General features: G+C 41.3%; 1 protein-coding gene across 10 annotated transcripts in view; it reads right to left on the minus strand.

The window, feature by feature from the left end:
- Window positions 1–12,524, minus strand: part of USP40 (ubiquitin specific peptidase 40) — a 77,511-nt gene extending 64,987 nt beyond the window's left edge. For 3 of the 10 annotated variants that reach the window (XM_047721402.1, XM_047721401.1, XM_047721411.1), the window contains exons 1-8: window positions 12,392–12,524; window positions 11,969–12,077; window positions 10,898–11,114; window positions 8,342–8,409; window positions 7,123–7,236; window positions 4,529–4,693; window positions 2,587–2,733; window positions 263–406 (exon numbers count right to left, since the gene is read on the minus strand). In XM_047721402.1, coding sequence (XP_047577358.1) covers window positions 263–406; window positions 2,587–2,733; window positions 4,529–4,693; window positions 7,123–7,236; window positions 8,342–8,409; window positions 10,898–11,114; window positions 11,969–12,077; window positions 12,392–12,444 — 1,017 coding nt within the window. In that variant the 5' untranslated portion in view covers window positions 12,445–12,524. Of the gene's footprint in view, window positions 1–262; window positions 407–2,586; window positions 2,734–4,528; window positions 4,694–7,122; window positions 7,237–8,341; window positions 8,410–10,897; window positions 11,116–11,929; window positions 12,078–12,391 lie in introns of those variants that run through there. The other 7 variants (XM_047721403.1, XM_047721405.1, XM_047721404.1 and 4 more) reach the window with 7 other exon arrangements.
- Window positions 12,525–18,102: the final 5,578 nt, after the last annotated feature.

Here is an 18,102-nt window from a genome sequence, read left to right on the forward strand (position 1 = left end):
GGTAAGATCTGGATATTTTGTCACTACTGGGGGTGGGGTGAGAGGGTGGGATGCTACTGTCCCAGAGCAGACAGAGGCCAGGGATGCGGCTTAAAATCCTATAATGCGTGGGATACAGCCCACAACAAAGAATTACCCAACTCAAAAATATTAACTGTGCCAGGCTGAAAGATTCTGCGATAAGTCAACCGAAAATCAGGCCAAAAAAAGATTCAGTATTGAGAGGAGGAAACAAAGAATTTCACAATAAAACAGTCCAAACCTGTTCACAAAAAGGCTTGAGATTGATCCGGAGAGGAAACGTGTAACAGCTAGTTTCCTTGTATCGTTCACGCTTCACAAAATCAAAATTAAATCTTAATAATGAAACAGTAAGAAAGGGAGGCAGCTTACGTAATTTGGCTGACTGTTGAAAGAAAAAAAATTTACAGTTGTTTTAAAAGCAGAGTTATAGAAAAGAATACATAATGTTTCTTAAGATATAAAAAAGCAACCCATGATACAGTTTAAAGAGAAATGCGTCCTTCAAGCACATTAATTCATCAACCTGGATTTAAGTCAGCACTTGATGTGAATTCATCTCTTTTATGGGACTAAAGGTGATGTGACTCATTTATGTTAACAACTAAAAGTTTACAACCCAAGTTTATGTTTTTAGTGTTGATATCCTATAATCAAAGCTATCTGATGAGCGCGTTGTAACTGGCGTTCCCTCTTCTAACACTGCTCCTTCCCTGTGTGAGTCCTGGCCTCCTTGGTGCCTCCACTTTGTCTGGCACGCACATGGTCCTTTTATTTCTGAAGGACTGGAGCTCCTCACCTGGACCTACGGACCTATTTCAGTGGATCTGAATTGCTGAAATTACATGGTCTGCGTACTTGAATTTTTATGGGGAGAAGATTCACAGTTTTCATTAGACTTTCAAAACATGCTCACTCCCCTAATGTTAAGACCCACTGATTGGGGTTTTACAATGACTGTCCTTAAAAGCAAGTAAAAAGGCATTTTAAATTTCCTTGCTTTAAAACAAAACACTAGATGAAGCTGCTTTTTATTTAAAAGTCATCAGCTTTCCCCAACCCCTTAGTACTAATGGTATGTTGGGTAGGGGTGGCAAAAAAATCCTTTCCATCTACAAAATCATCCTTAATTATAATATTATCCTTACATATAAGTATCTAACATTCCTAAAGAGAAATTTAAAACAATTCCACAAATTGGGGATTAAAAAACAGCAATGTAACTCCAACACGTTAAAAAAAAAAATACATCTAAAAAACCTGAGCTCATCTATACTATGGCTGAGAAAAGTCTGCTCAGAATAAGAAAACCTACGTTAGGTGCCACAACCAAATGGAAATTAAGGATGCAATTTTAAAGGTATTGAGATGAAAAAATTTCCACTGAAACAGAATTAAACCAGTAACCTAAAAAGTACATGCAAAGAGCTGCTTTTGTTGAGCTAACGGTTCTTATTTTACTAATGTGGAAATTAAGTTCAACCAAAATTAAGAATGTGTTTAAGTATCCTTCTAATACTTTTCATCTCCTGAATTTCATGTTTATTAGATTGTAGTTTTAATACCAAACGTGAAATACAAAATAGATAAGCAGAAGATAAACGTCTCCATTTGCGTGTCACAACAAGGCAAAGCCTGGATGGAGATACACATTAAACAATGTAAAATTACCCTGGTTTCCCAATCCTACTGTGAAAGCTACAGGCATGGAATTTTTTGTTTGTTTTTTACTACATTCTCACTTACAACCTCCAGGATCTAAATCAACACTGTATGTTAGGTGAATCAGCCCTCATTCTGTTTCACGGAAAATTCCGTAACTGTCAGCTCTAGGAATGGTGCTTTGTTACAGATGATTGCAAAGACCCATCTTTTGTGGTCCCTCTATAAGTAGGTGCTCACTAACCATGGACTGGAGAGCCCATCACATCATCTGACAGCAGTGGAATAGTTTCTAACAGTTGTCCCCCTCGCATCCTTTAGTAAGAAACCCAGTGGTACCCTGTCAAGCCCTTTAACTGGCAAGATGAGTATTTCCCACTGAGGGAGGCAGAAGGGGCATACTAGACTAGCTAGGTGGGAAGCGTGTATCTATCCAGTCAAGTAACTCCGTGTACAGAAAACAAAGCTTTCTGTTTTCATGGTAGTAAGCAAAGAAAGCAAAGCTCAATGAGCTCCTTGGCAGCAATAAAAACCCTATCACCTTCTTCCTAATGTTACTCTGCAAAAAGCCAGGATACAGGGGGTGTATTTAAAAAAGGTATATTTAAGAAACACTGAGGTAAAAAAAAAAAAAAAAGAAACACTGAGGTACACATAAATTTTTTCCTGGGACAAAAAGAAATTGAGAGAACTGTTGGGTTGAAAGCTTAAAAAAAATTCTTGATCGCAAAAAATAAAAATACAGATATATGCAGAATATAAATGTCTTTTCAATCCTTAGTTCCAATGAAGAGGTTCACGTGTGTCTTCCAGACTTTCTCATACAAGCAGACTTCACTTGGCAAACCTTCATGCTACCAGGTACTAAGTGGCCCCCTGGGAGAAGGCAGGTAGCTGTCTTACCTTTGTGGCTTTAACCAGCCTGTCACAAGTCCCACAGTGGTATAAGTTGTCACAGTCAAACACTTCCTCTTCTACAAACATGGTCCAGAGGGCATCTTCCAAACCTGACACGTTTTTGACTGCTACTGTTAGATCTAAGAAGTCTTCCTGAAATACACACGAACATAATATGAAAAAACAATTTTGCAGTGGTTCACGAACACATCACCAACTCCTAGACTGGGAATAACTAACTTTTCCCTAAAACACTGTATTGTATGAAGATACAGACATGCCGATAAGATACGGTGAAATTCACCACACAAAATTATCCTAAATCAAATTATAATTTGGCTTAAAATACGTCCAGGTTTCCTTAAGTTCGGTGTAGCTATAATAAAACCTATTTTAGCAGGAACTAAAACCACTGAACACACATCTGAACCGAGAAGTGTGCGGTGTTTATCAGTTCTCTTAGCCGTGGACAGGGCTAGAGTCCCTAGTGTAAATCCCACTTCCTCCTCCTCTTTTGCTGCAGCTGATGTACCAAGAAGTCGTAAGAAAAAAATTTTTTGAGCCAGGATAAAAAGGTATTTTTTTAAAAAGATTTTATTTATTTATTTACAGATAGAGATCACAAGTAGGCAGAGAGGCAGGCAGAGTGAGAGAGGGGGAAGCAGGCTCCCTGCTGAGCAGAGAGCCTGATATGAGGCTCGATCCCAGGACCCTGAGATCATGACCTGAGCCGAAGGCAGAGGCTTTAACCCACTGAGCCACCCAGGTGCCCCTAAAAAGGTATTTTTATGAAAATTAAGAGGACAGTATTTTGCAAACAGGAGTCCATCGAATCTACTACAACTGCAATTGAATTGTAATTTACTTATAGTAATAAACACTTAAAATCTGGAATGCTTAAATCATTCAGTTTTGTGTGTGTGTGTGTGTGTGTGTGTGTGTGTGTGTGCACTAGCATTACTGTAAAGGGTTATTACAGGGACTGGAAACTAATGAGTTCTAACTGATTCATGGTGGAAATCAAAAGTAATACAAATAACACTTATATGCAATTTATAATATGTATATATGAAAAGTTAATGTTGATAACTTACTATGTGCCTTCATACATTTATTTCTCAAAATTTCTTTGTGAATTGTTATAGAATGGTTAAGTTAATCATATGGTAATCCAGACACACATTGTCTTAATATTTCCAAACTAGGCTGACCAAACCCTCTAGGAGCACAGGCAAAAAGAACCAAAAAGTATTTTTCATCCCCAACTCTTTCATTAAAAGCAGAAAAAGAACACATATATGTATCCAAAAAAGCAATTAATGCAAAATTTAGAAAATGGTATTTAATTTTTTACTCATACAAACACAGCAATTTTCTTTAACTCTTGCCATAACAAAAAAGGAGATTTTTATTAAGGACAACTGTTCAGTGATGTAATCATGTGCTGCACAAGATTTATAGAGCAAGTGGAGATTATTCCATCTCATGAGCAAATTTCTAATTTCCAATGAGATTAAATGGACAACATAAGCTCACACATATAAATGAACTTTCTGAAGGACATTCATAAATGAAATCCAGTATTTAATTATACATGTTACTGTAAACATTCCTTACTGTTCTCTATTTTTATTACTTCCCTTTTGTCCCCACCAACCATGATATTGGCTTTCTCATGAGGACACAGACCTCTACCTATAAACATCCCCCAAATTTATTTTCTAAATATCTGAAGCTATGCTTTAAGACATTTGCTTCTTTCAGTTTATATGAAGAAATGTGGATTACAAATTTAGGACTGAAGTGTAATTAGAGTAAAAAAAAAAAAACATGATAAGGTCATTTCTAGTAATAAACACTTTGCTCCTCATGTGGTATTACAGATCACAAATTTAATTACGTGCATCAGAACTTATGACTTATTATTACAACACGCTTGCATATTCACCTGCTTTTCACTGACATTCTTACACTCTTTACAAACAACCTGGTTAACAACGGTTCCATGATACAGACGATTGATGAGGTCATGGCCGGAGGTCCCGACTAAAGAGGTTTCCAAAGCACTAAAGAGAATTCGATTCAGTTCCTGCACATCATGTTGCCTCATTTCCTATAAAACAGGTAACTTTTAAATGGAATTTTGTGCTTCAGATTTTTCAAAACAGATTTTTAAAGAGGTATTAGTTAAAAAACACAAGATTTATTTAGAAATCCAAAGGTAAGTCTTGATCAAATATTAAGGATGACTAAGCTAAACAAACCGGGACCAGGGGAAGAGATCACCACTACTTTTACTTTCACTCCAAAATGAAACATGAACAGGGACTGTTCAGTGTGTACATACAACTCAACTCACTTGAAACAGGAAAGTGCTTTTATTCTTGTGGAAAACCACACCCATGGCCGCGCCACAGAAAGAGAAGAGGGAAGAACACAATAGGCACAGAGCAGTCTCTAAGAGCTGGCAGAGTATGCACGGCACAATCTCACTTCTATCAGGGGATCCGAATTACCAGCATTTGAAAAGAACCAGAATTTTACTGCTTGCATATACGGACCAAGTAACACAGAGATGAGAAAAATTCTGGTGGCACTCGCTTCACCCCACGAGTCAGGCAACCATGTGGGAACAGACTGAACGCTTTAAGAACAATGGATACACCGGAGCCAAGGGGGCCACCAACACTCAGAAGCAGAGCAGAGGAGGAAGAGCGGGGGTGGGGAGGACCAGGAGATGAGGTCACGGGAACCAGTGGGAACTGGAGCTTTGATGGGGGGTGGGGTGAGTGCTGCTGAGAGCAGAGAAGTGTCTCCTAGAACCTGGCACATGGAGTCATGAGTGACTTTGACCAGAAAGGCAGAAAGGAGGCAGAGAACAAATGAAAGGTGAAGTAGAGACCACGAAGGAAGACAATTTTAAAGAAAGTGTCGCATGAAAAGCAGCTGATAAAGTGGAGGGAAGCTGGAGCGAGAAGTGGGCCTCAGGATCTTTTTTCTTGTTTTTCAACTCATGATCACTGCCTCTGAAGGGAACCGGTGCACGTTTTCACGCTGTTCCTGAACAATTCTAAGTTTGGCAAAGGCGCCTAGGCGCCTCTGAGTTCCTCTCTACCAGTCCTAGCGGGTTTCCTGAGAGATTTTATTTAGAGATTAATAAATAAGGGTTTCACTGCTTTAAGGGTGTGAAATCAGCATCTCAGTAGACGCTCAGGATCAAAAAGGAAAAAGCATCAGCTGATGAGGAGATTAAAAAAAACAACACGGCCCATCCCTCCAGCAGGATATTACTTGGCAATAAAAAGGGATGGAGTGCTGATACATACTATAACATGCCTGAATCTTGGAAACACGATTTTAAGGGAAAGAAGCTAGTTTCAGAAGATTTCATATCACATAATTTCATTTCTGTGAAATACCCAGAACAGGCAAATCTGGGAAGGTAGAAAGGAGGTGGTGGTTGCCAGGGTCTGGTGGGGAGGGTGACTGCTATTGGGTATGGGGTTTCTTTTTGGGATGATGAAAATGATCTGAAAGGAACTGTTGTGACGGCTGTACAACTCTGTGAGTATCCACACAAGTGCGACTTATACCCTCAAGAGTGAATCTTCCAGCCTGTGAATTGTAGCTCAGCAGAGCGGCCATTTTTAAAACAAGGAAGGAACAAGGAATTAACCCTAAGCACCTGCCCTACACCAGAAATTTAATTGCATGATACCCCATTTTCTTCAAAGCCTAAGCCCTACCTCTTCAATCTCACAGCATCATCTGGTTTAGGTGTGTTCCTCATTAGAAGACCAGAGTGGAAAGTTTATTTTGAAGGCAATATAACATTATCTGGTCACTGCCTCTTTAAATTCTGTGATAGTCCCCACACCTCTCTGTTGCAAGAATACATCGAGTCCATAAAAAAAAAAAAAAAAATTGCAGCTCATCAATATTGACGAAAAGCACCTTTATTCACTGCTGACATGTCTAGTGTTTGCATATAGTGATGTACCCTTTAGAAACGTCAACAGAAATTCAGAAAATGTCCACATACAGGAGGAAAAGGAGGAGACTGGAGAAAAGCGGGACAGGGAAAATAAAAAGACCCGTCAAGAACATGTTCACCCTTTTGCTTCAAGCGAGTGTTCCAATGAGAATACCCAGACCCAAACACAGAAACACATCACAAAGGCAGTCACAGAATTATTGCCAGTCAGGCTTTCGAGCTGATCAGCAGTTTGTTACACAAATGGCAATTTCCGTGTAGTAGATGTTGTATCCCAACTAGACTATACGAAGGGTAGAAACTGTAAAAGCCAGTTCTACTTCTCCCTCTATCCACAACCCTCTCTCCCATGCCAAATCATACCCATTCACAGCACAAGTGTCTAGAAATATATCTCTAGCTTATAGTTACTGAACATGAGAAATAAGAATTTGAACTATTTCTTCAGACTCTAAGACAAAATTAAAGGAAGTTAGATAATGTCATTAAACCAGTGTTTACTCTTTATTGCTGGTAACTTGGTTCCTTGGAGGAGCTGACCTTCGTACCTCATTGCTGGTCCACCCAAAGCTGTCAGTGAGGTCTGCTGTGGACGCTGCGCCCTGGTCCAAGACAAGAAGCTGGGCAAACAACCGCTGTAACTGTAAGGGTATGATCCGAACCTGATCGAGAAGCAAACATATTTCTAAATGAAATCTGTTCACGTCAGCTGGGGTGTTTTAAAAGAACTGCAAATGAGTTTTCTCTTCTTTGCTAGTTCATTCAGTTCAATCCGGAGGAAGTTTAAAACTATCACATAGGGGGAAGTAAGATTCACTTTTCTTTTAAAATTCTAATCCAATCCAAAAAGTTTTAGCTCTCTGGAGTTTTCTACCTTGACACAGTATGATCGGTATGAACACCCACACAGCCCTTAAGAAACCACCCGACTGATTGCTGCCAATCATTTCAGTGTCTGCTCGTTCACTCCTCTGAAACCTCTCAGATAGAGACCCACTCCCTGTAAGGAAAATTCCGGTCACGACTCCCACCCGCCATGGAGTCTGCACCTGCCTCATCGTCTTCCTGCTTTATTTGGTGTGGGGAGGGTTAGGGCAGGAGAGAAGGATGTTCAGAGCCTTGTGGGGAGACTGGATGTTCCTATCTAAAGCAAGAATAAGACTTTCGACACTTTTATGGCAATTTGACGTTGTCACCACATGTATGATCTGCAAGAGACTGGGAATAAAAGGAAATATACAAAAATTGGCTCTTTGCATCACAGGTAGTTTGAGAAGAGCTGGGCCAGATCACAGAAGACTCCTATTAAGAAGCACAGATTTTAGCCCGAAAGCAATAAACTTCTGAATGGTATTTAGAGCCAGAAAGACCAAGATTAGATACGCACTCATAATAAACAAATTCCTCACTCTGCTTATTTCCAGAATAGCAAACTGAAAGAACACCAGTCTTTATTTTTCTATTGCTGTTATACATCTGTTCATTAAGTAGATTTCCCGGTAGGCTAGTATGGGCTAGTTGCAAATATCTTCTTGACCAAGCAAGGTTTATAAAGCAGTAGCAGCACTATATTTGAGGTAATTATTTTTTGGAAGGAAGATTCCATTCATTCGGGCACATAGGCCTAAGTCACTTCTTGAAAATAAAGATTAATATTTGGTAATTAATAAAATTATGAATCTCTATGAATAAGGAATTAATTCCTTCCTTAAAAAAACATTTCTTTAATACTCCAAAAAAAGACCCTATAAATCACAGATTTAATACCTTTGCATCAGGTTTGTCCTTATCCTCGAATGAACCAAGTTCTTCTGGGCCAAGGGAAAATAAAGCTTCTAAACAAAATGTAGAAACAGAGATATAAATGATGTTATTTCATTTTAAAAAACGGTTTTAGAAAGCCAAAGTCTTCAGTAAATAAAATCAGTTAAAGATTCAGAAGTATGACTGTGGCAGTATTTATACTGTTACTCTACACATTTTACTTCCTGATAACATTACCTTTAACCACTGACTCTATATGAAGAGGCATGCTAAGGTTTCAGTACTGAAGATCAATAAAAGGAAAACTATGCTTATAAAAGTAAAAACAGTAATATCAGAAATCTTTGATGGCTTCCTACTGCCTATGGCAGTGGATCCCAAAAACTACATGAAGAAATATACAATATATAATAGTGTCATGTGTGTTCATCCACAAGCCACATTTGAGGCTTCCAACCACCCTTTTGAGAGAAAGGCCACCTTTAACTCTCAATGCCCTTACTTTTTTGGGTATAAGAATGTCTTTTCTGTGTTAAGGGTAATAACAGATGGTAGTGACCTTACCTGGAAAAGTAAGTTGGTAACCCAGAGCCAGTCTTCACAACTGTTTTATACTCTTAAGTCTAGGCATGCCCCCCACTGGGGTATATCAGAATCTTATGGGAAGTCTGTATTCCAACTAGATGGGAACTCCTACCAGGAAACTTTGATCTACTCTAGGAAGACAAAGGATGGTATGGATACTGTCTCTCTCTGGAAACCACTGCTGCCTTGGTTATGAATGTTATATTCCTCCCTTCTGGCAGGAACTGGGAAGAAAATGAACTATAAACATAAAAGTTAAAGCATAAAACCATATAAGGACTTTTACAATTATTTCCCACTATCTCAGCCACCATGAACTAGTACAGTAGTACCCAATCCAGCCCTACACAAGAAACTATCCCCAAAAGTTCCAGAATTATTCTCCCTGCCAACACTCTGCCAATTCTTACCCCTTCAACAAGCATCAGGATTCCTGCAAAGTCTTATAGGGAATGCATCAGGCCACGCGAAGATACAAGCCCATGTGCTTGGCCAGCGATCTCCTTTGCTGAGAATAAGATGGCCTGGGCTCTTGCGTGATGGCCTTCTCCATTCAGCCCTATCCTTGCTCAGTGGTCCTCTCTATGACCTGGACCACTTGCCCACCAATCACCTTTCTTAGTCCCTTGCTAAAGCTACTTTTCTACTTCAACTATATTAAAACTTGGAAAACTTTAACTCTCCTCAGTAATCTATTGAAACGTGTGTTGAAAATTTCCAATGGTGGAATAACTGAATACATTAGGGAGATATTTTTACGGAGAGAATGGAGTCAAGGACAAATGTCACCACTCTGAAATTCCACATGCAGCTTAATCCATTAGAATGGCCCTGGGAAGGGGATAATGGTAAATATTTACCAAATCTCTGGAGGCAGGAAGGCTTTCTAAGCTTAGAAGCAACAGAAAAATGTTAAAAAATTTGCTAAATATGGTAGTGACGGGAAGAGGGATGAGATACTGGATACAGGATGAGCCAGGTTGTTTGTCCTTAGTATAAGCAGACGCTGTGGAGAGCTGAACCACTCATGCAGCTCTGTGGCTGAAGGCCCCAGTCAGGACCATGGGAAGGTTATATTTATACTGAAATAAAGGGATCAGAAAGACTAAGACCCTCGTGGAGGAAGCTAGTTTGCAGAGACGGGAATGGGACAAACAGAGAGAAAAACAGGGGCAAGAAATCAAGGCTCCAACGAGGTCAGGCTGGCTTCCTGTAGTGGTTAGTAAATCCCCCTTTTAATTGAGCTAACATGAATGGGTTTCTGTTTCTTATACACAGTCCCTTATCTAACATCTTGGGTCTCTGGAATTTCCAGATTTTAGAAAGGTAATAAGAAAGGGTCATAGTACATTAACATTTTATCCCAGCAGGGTTTGGGATAAACAGCATCCATTAATCAAGGAGTTAATACTCCTGTAATAAATGTATGAATAATCACCAAAGTGAGATAACTAAGACTATAAACGGCCTCACATTAGGTCAGGTTCTGACCCCAAACCAGTTCAAACCAGGCTGTTGTAACATTCTGGATTTCAGAATTGCAGATAAATGACTGTGGACTATATAAATAATGTGATGCCCCGTCGCCATTCTAAAAGGCAGGACAGAATTGTTTTGGGTAACTTTGGCGGGAATGTTTATTACTTTAGAGAAATTTTAAAACTCAAAAATACAAATAGCATAACAGTAATGAAGGCTGGCAAAATTGTCTTTATGTTGTATTTTAAATTAGAATTAGAAAAGAAATCCATTGCCTTATTTTTTGTTACTAAAAATTACTGTGCTTGCACAGAATGTATTTAAGATAATTTAAGTTTCACATTTCCCTACAGAGAGGATGAACATTTCTTACCTTAGCCACAAGAAATGCATACTGGGGAATACACATTTGAGGTAATTTGTAATCTTGCATAATTGATTACACGTAAAGACAAAGGTACATGTTATTAATCAAAAGCATGTAACACAGCATACCTCTGAATTCAGGTGTGAAATGAAGAGTCTGAAGGAGGGAATTGAGGTAACAGGTTCCACCCTGATTTCTTATTCCGCTTAAATTTGTGAATTCCCTAGGAGCTGGTGGCTCCAAGGTTTTGGTCTTTAATTTCTTTTCTTTTCCATACTGATAATTTGACACACTGGAATAATCTTCTTCAAATAGATCCCCAAACATTGTGAAACTAGATCCTACTTTTAAAAAAATATGACATGTTATACAAATGCTTTTATTTATAAAACAAGTTTACCACACATTTCCCAATCTTATACTTCCATCAGAAAGTTTATCCAGTAGTTTGGGCTTTGGAGACTGCAAGACCTGGATTTTCTCATCCTTGCTCCACACTACCTGGGGGACCACAGGCAAGTTAACTAATCTGTGTTGTCTTATGTAAAATGGAATACCCACTACCATGCAGGGCCCCTTAAACCAAATGAGAGACTTAAGAAAGGCACTTGGTGCACAGGGTTTGGCTCACAATAAAGAATAGCTGCTTTTAAAAAAAGGCATGGTGAGGGGCGCCTGGGTGGCTCAGTGGGTTAAGCCACTGCCTTCGGCTCAGGTCATGATCTCAGGGTCCTGGGATCGAGCCCTGCATCGGGCTCTCTGCTCAGCGGGGAGCCTGCTTCCTCCTCTCTCTCTGCCTGCTTGTGATCTCTCTCTGTCAAATGAATAAATAAAATCTTTATTAAAAAAAAAAGGCATGGTGAAAAAACAAAACCCCTCATTACACCTCATCTACTGCTGGGGTGGCAAAGCCAACCCTAGAGTCTGAGAGTTGGCAAGGGCCTGGGGGCCATCAACCGCTTCCTGAAATCTCAGCTTCTCACACTTCTTGTACCAGATTATGACACTCAGAGGAAGCAAAGGGAACTAACTAATCTTTACAGCAGTTTAGTACATGGTCCCAAAGCTAAAGAGCCGGAAGGAGGTTCACTGGGAAAAAAAGACTGCCATGAAAACCAACGAGCCCAAAGGCCCGCCACTCTGTGTCCAGTGATGCTAACCTTAGCTGTGGGGACCTGCAGGACCCGCTCAAGGTCTCACCTCGAGTGTGGAGGAGGGTCACTTGGAGATGAGACACGCAAAGCGCCTAGCACAGTTCCTAAGGAGCAGGAAGCGCTGAAATGCAATATATTCCTTTTCAACCCGTTCCTCAAAAAAAAAAAAAAAAAAAAAAAAGCACAAAAAATGGAGCTTGAAGGTCTGGCCTCGAGAATGTGGTCTGGATCACTGGTCTGCCCCACGCCGCGGCGGAGGCCAGGCCTCCAGCCCTCTAAGCCACCACGGGGCCCAGGGGCGCAAAAAGCAGACGGTCCCCGCGGCCGCGTACAGCTGACCCGACGCGCGCGGCGTCCGGAGGCCGCCGAGGCAGCCCCTCGCCTCGCCGGCCTCAGGCGTACAGCCCACAGCGTCCCTGCGCCTCCCACGTCCCCATCCCGAGAACCCCAGCTGCCAGCCCCACTTACTGCCTAAAGCCCAGCCCCACGAGCCGGCTCAGACCCACATTCGAAACAACCATACGCGTCCCAAATGGGCGCAGCCATGCTGGTGCGGGGAGGTCTCCCGCGGCCTGGAGCGTGGGCCATTTAAGGAACGCGCGAACTACGTTTCCCAGGATGCCCCGCGGGAGCGCCGGCTCGCCGCGCGGGACCTTATGGGCAATGTGGTTCTTTTGCCCTCAGAGTTCGGGAGTCTCGCGGTGGGAGGACTATGTTGGCGTCCCTGTGTGTTCGCGGGTGCGCGGGTCCACGGGTTCACTCGGTCAGACGGCGATGCATTCATTCACAATTTAGAGTTTATATTTACTGCTGTTCGCACTCCAAAAGAGTCTTTTGGCATGGTTAATTTACAAGTTACCCAAACATTGGAAACTGCAGGGCTTCAAGTTCGCCACGCTCTTCCGAAGACAATTCCGAATGTGTCTCTGGTGAAAAATGTTCCACACATCCTTAAACGTGTACAGCATCCTCAGTGTTTATTTTGTCTGCACCAACTCTAAGTAGCATACACAGGAGTACATAAAAACCTCAAAATTTTCCTCTTGCCCCTTTGGACACCTTTAGTGGACTATTTCAATGAGCTAGATGTTCAGGCTCTGCTTCAAGCATCTCCCTCGTCTAATCCAGTCTCCATCCTGGAACGAATGAGCAAGACAGGGAGAACATCGTTTCTACCTCAGCGAAAGGTTTGAGAGATGAAGAACAGCTATAGTGATGGATGAAATTGCAAGGCAGGTGTCAACGCGAACCCTCAGGGATTTGTACTTGGAACATTTTAGGGAGATTCGTGTGACCGCTCTGCTCAGGAAATGCTGATAGGGAAAGAACTGGAAACAGAGGACCGGCTGCGAGGCTAAGGTTTAGATTAGGAAACCGCAGAGGGAATGGCTGTTCACAGGTACCAGTTATCACTCGGCAACCTTGGCAGCCTCCTCTTCACGATGCTCCGTGGCATTCTATCCTGCCCTTCGAATGCTTCTCCCTTGCCCGCAGTGCTTCATATCCCCCCTGCTAAAAGTAGATATTCCTCAAACCTCCATTCCCTGACTAAGAATGAATGCTGGAAGGTTAGCTCCAGGAAGACACAGGCTCTCCGTTCTGCAGAGTTGTATCCCAGCCACCTCAACAGTTCCTGGCTTTTAATAGGGACACCGGCATGGCTCAGTAGACTGAGCAGCTGCCTTCAGCTTAGGTCATGACCCCAGGGTCCTGGGATTGAGTCCTGCATCAGGCTCCTTGCTCAGTGGAGAACCTGCTTCTCCTTCTGCCTGCTCTGCCTGTCATTCCCCCTGCTTGTGCTCTCTTTCTCTCTCTCTGATAAATAAATAAATAAAATTTAAAAAAAAGGCTTTTAATAAATATTTGTTAAACGAATGGCCTATTAAAACCATCATCGTTCTTCTCATAGGCATCAAAGTCTTGCAGCTGTATTTGAAATTTCATCTTTTGTCCATAAAGTCAACCATTTGTGACTCAAAGTATCGCCTGGACGACTCTTCTTTCATTTCTACAGCTCCCACTCTGCCCATCAGACTCTCACAGACTCTCACCGACAGCCTTTTCAGTGGACTCCCATCTTATCCAATCCATCCTACCTGTCACTCACAAAAGATCTACCCTGAGGTCACATTTTTTACCAAGAAGCTTCAGTGTTTCCCCAGTGTCTTCTGTAGAAACTCCTCATTTGATGTTCTTAGTCCAATGTGGTCCCAACACTCTTCCTGCTGTATTTCTCACTACTCACCTGTTTTCTAGTTAAAGTGTTTTCAAGGGTGCCATCTGCCTTCCTGCTTCTGTGACCGATTCATGTTGTCCTCTCTGTGCAGGATATTTGTCCTCCCAGAGCCTCCCTTCACTGCCTTCAATGAAAGCCCATCGCAGACTCTAAGTCATCCATAAAAGTTTTTCAGAGCTCTAAATAAATCTGTCCTTTTCTTTCATTAAGCCTTCAGGATTATGTGTAACTCTCCTGTAACCCATGAATCTGGCAAAGTCACATCTGATCATTTTGTTAGTATCTCCAAGTCAGGGATCATACCTTATCTGTCCTGTTGCCCCTACAGCAGTTAACACTAAATATATTAGTTGCATTATCATTAATAACACCGATATGTGGCTTTGTAGTTTATGGTGAAGTTTTAGAATTTAAAAAAAAAGATACATTTAATTATTTTAGAGAGAGAGAAAGAGAGAGAGAGAGATGCACATGTGAGTGGAAGGAGGGGCAGAGGGAGAGGAAGAGAATTTTCAAGCAGATTCCCTACAGAGCTGGAAGCCTGACACTGGGCTCGATCCCAGGATCCTGAGATCATGATGTGAACTGAAATCAAGATTGGATGCTTAACTGGCTGAGCAACCCAGGTGCCCCTTTATGGTGAAAATTTAAATCCTTATTTGCTTCCCAGAAAATTTGAGTTGAACCTATAAAACTTTTGACCAGACTCTGGGCTCATGAAGCTTACGCCCTGTACGTCGACCATGTGAGGTCCTGCACAAGAAAGGTTTAGTGACGCTTTAAAAACGTTGTGAGCATTTATATTTCAGATGGTTTCTTTTTATTTTATTTATTTAAGAGAGAGAGAGCATGAGAAGGGAGAGGTCAGAGGGAGAAACAGACTCCCCACTGAGCAGGGACCCTGATGTGGGACTCGATCCCACAACTCCAGGATCATGACCTGAGCCAAAGGCAGTTGCTTAACCAACTGAGCCACCCAGACACCCTGCAGATGGTTTCTAAGCACTATCTCATTTAATTCCCGTAACAATGCCCCGTGGTGGGAACTGATATCATTCCCATTCTGTAGATGAGGAGACTGAGATCCTGGGAGGCATATAATTCCTACAAAGTTACACAGAAAATCTCCAACCAAGACTTGAATCCTGGCTCTAGGGCTTGCCCTTTTAATCACGGATACAACACTGCCTCTAAGTCAGTCACCTGCTTGCTGGGTTGGTCATCCTCTCTCCCTCCTTCTTTCTCTTCTGCAGCACTGCTAGCAGGCTGTTCAGTGTGCTTCTCTCCTTCTACTAACAGACCCTCAATCTTACAGGGGACGCCACTTCCCTCTCTGAGCAGTCATGTGACACAGTTCTAGCCAATGAGTAACAATGCTAGCTAACACATTGTGCTGACAGCAGGCCAGTACGTGTGTTACATATTGTTAAGCTTCAAGATAAAAACTCTCAGTTATTTTACCACCAAAAATGGATTTATTTGGGAATAGCAGAAAATTATATTCTATGCCAGACATGGAAGCTATGGCAAAACCATAGGCAAGTTCAGAGAACAAAAGAAAGGAACAGTGCTTTCATAGAGGGAAGGGGGTTGTTGGAAGGGGCTGTTATAAACAAAAAGTCCACTAGAATAAATTGGAGGTTCAAAGCTGAATAAAATCCCTAACTAGGACACAAGCCTACACAAGCCTTCAGGAGGGCAAAGTGAACAGAGCAGAGCAAGAGATTAAAAAGTAAACATGTTCTGGGGCGCCTGGGTGGCTCAGTGGGTTAAGCCTCTGCCTTCGGCTCAGGTCATGATCTCGGGGTCCTGGGATCGAGCCCCGCATGGGGCTCTCTGCTCAGCAGGGAGCCTGCTTCCCCCCTTTCTCTCTGTCTGCTTCTCTGACTACTTGTGATCTCTCTCTCTCTCTCTGTCAAATAAATAAATAAAATATTAAAAAAAAAGTAAACATGTTCTCATCAGAGTGATATTCTATCCTTGTGTGTGTAACCTGTACATAAGATATGCAGCACAAATCCAGTGATGCAGGAAATTTTAATCTTTCAGAGATGTGGGTGATGTTTACTAAGCCTCCATCTCTGAGTAATGGGGAGCAACTCAGCAGGCAATACTCGCCAGGATCTAATTCTCTCCTTATTAAAATTCAGGGTCAGGGCTCCTGGGTGGCTCAGTGGGTTAGCACCTATCTTTGGCTCAGGTCATGATCTCTGGGTCCTGGGATAGAGCCCCACGTTGGGCATCACCCTGCTCAGTGGGGAGTCTGCTTCTCTCTCTCTCTCTCTCTCTCTCCCTCTGCCCCTCCCCACTGCTCATTCTTTCTCTCTCTCTCAAATAAACAAATAAAATCTTAAAATAAAATAAAATTCAGGGCCAAAAAACCAAATGTGCATTGATGGATCAACAGAAAAACAAATTGGGTAAATACATGTAAAGGAATATTATCCAGCCTTTAAGACACTGATACATGCTACCAAATGGACACAAAAGGACAAATACTGTATGATCCACTTATATAAGTTACCTATATTAGGCAGGTTGGCAGAGGCAGAAGATAGAATATTGGTTTCCAGGGATTAGGGGGAAGGGAGAATGGAGAGTTAATGTTTAATGGGTTGCACAATGTGAATGTACTTAATATCATTGGATTGAACACTTAAAAACAGTTAAAATGTTAACTCTTATGTAATGTACATTTTACCACACTAAATAAAAAAAAATTTAAATATTTTTTAATCAAATGTAATGTATTTTGTGCAACCATAACTACTCTCCATCTCCAGAACTCTTTTCATCTTGCCAAACTGAAACTCTATACCCATTAAATAATAATTAACCATGACCCCCTACCCCCAGCCCTTGGCAATCACCATTCTACTTTTTAAAATATTATCCCCTTTACTCCAACACTCATGCTTACCATAACCATTATTTTTGTTACTATGAGTTCTTAACAAAATACAGATCTTCCTCAACTTACAATGGGGTTATGTCCTGATAAATATTATAAGTCAAAAATGCATTTAATACCCCTAACCTATTGAGCATCATAGGTTAGCCTTGCCCAACTGAAATGTACTCAGAGCACATCCATTAGCCTGCAGTTGGGTAAAATCGTCTTGCACAAGGCATATTTTATTTAAAAAATGTTGAATATCTCATGTGATTTACTGAATATTGTACTGAAAGTGTGAAACAGAGTGGTTATATAGTTGCAGAATGGTTATCAGTGTATCAGTTGTTTATCTTGTGTTCGTGGGGCTGGCTGGGAGCTGTGGCTCACTCTCACTGCCCAGCTTCAGGAGAAAGGATTATGCTGCACATTGCTAGCCTTGGAAGAGATCTAAACTCAAAACTGAAAGTAAGGTTTCTACCAGAGGCATATCATTTTCATACCATCATATAGTAAAAAAATCCGAAGTCGAACCATCATTAATTCAGCGACCATTTGTATATATATTCTATGTATCAATAAGATCAGGCAATATTTGTCCTTCTGTATTTGGCTTATTTCACTTATCATAATGTCTTCCAGGTCTATCCGTGTTGCAAATGGCAGGATCTCCTTCTTTTTTATAGCTGAATAATATTTCATTGTATATGTATACACACACACATATATATATACACACCTCATCTTTTTTTTTTTTTTAAGATTTTATTTATTTGACAGAAAGAAACTCAGCCAGAGAGGGAACACAAGCAGAGGGAATGGGAGAAGGAGAAGCAGGCTTCCCGCCAAGCAGGGAGCCCGGTGCAGGGCTCAAACCCAGGACCCTGGGATCATGACCTGAGCCAAAAGTAGACACTTAACAACTGAGCCACCCAGGCATCCCTACACACCTCATCTTTATCCATTCATCCATCAATGGGTATTTAGGTTATTTTCATACCTTGGCTAGTGTGAATAATGCTACAATAAACATGGGAGTGAAGATACATT

The sequence above is a fragment of the Lutra lutra genome, chromosome 3 (genome assembly GCF_902655055.1).
Source record: "Lutra lutra chromosome 3, mLutLut1.2, whole genome shotgun sequence".
In the NCBI taxonomy this organism is placed as follows: domain Eukaryota; kingdom Metazoa; phylum Chordata; class Mammalia; order Carnivora; family Mustelidae; genus Lutra; species Lutra lutra.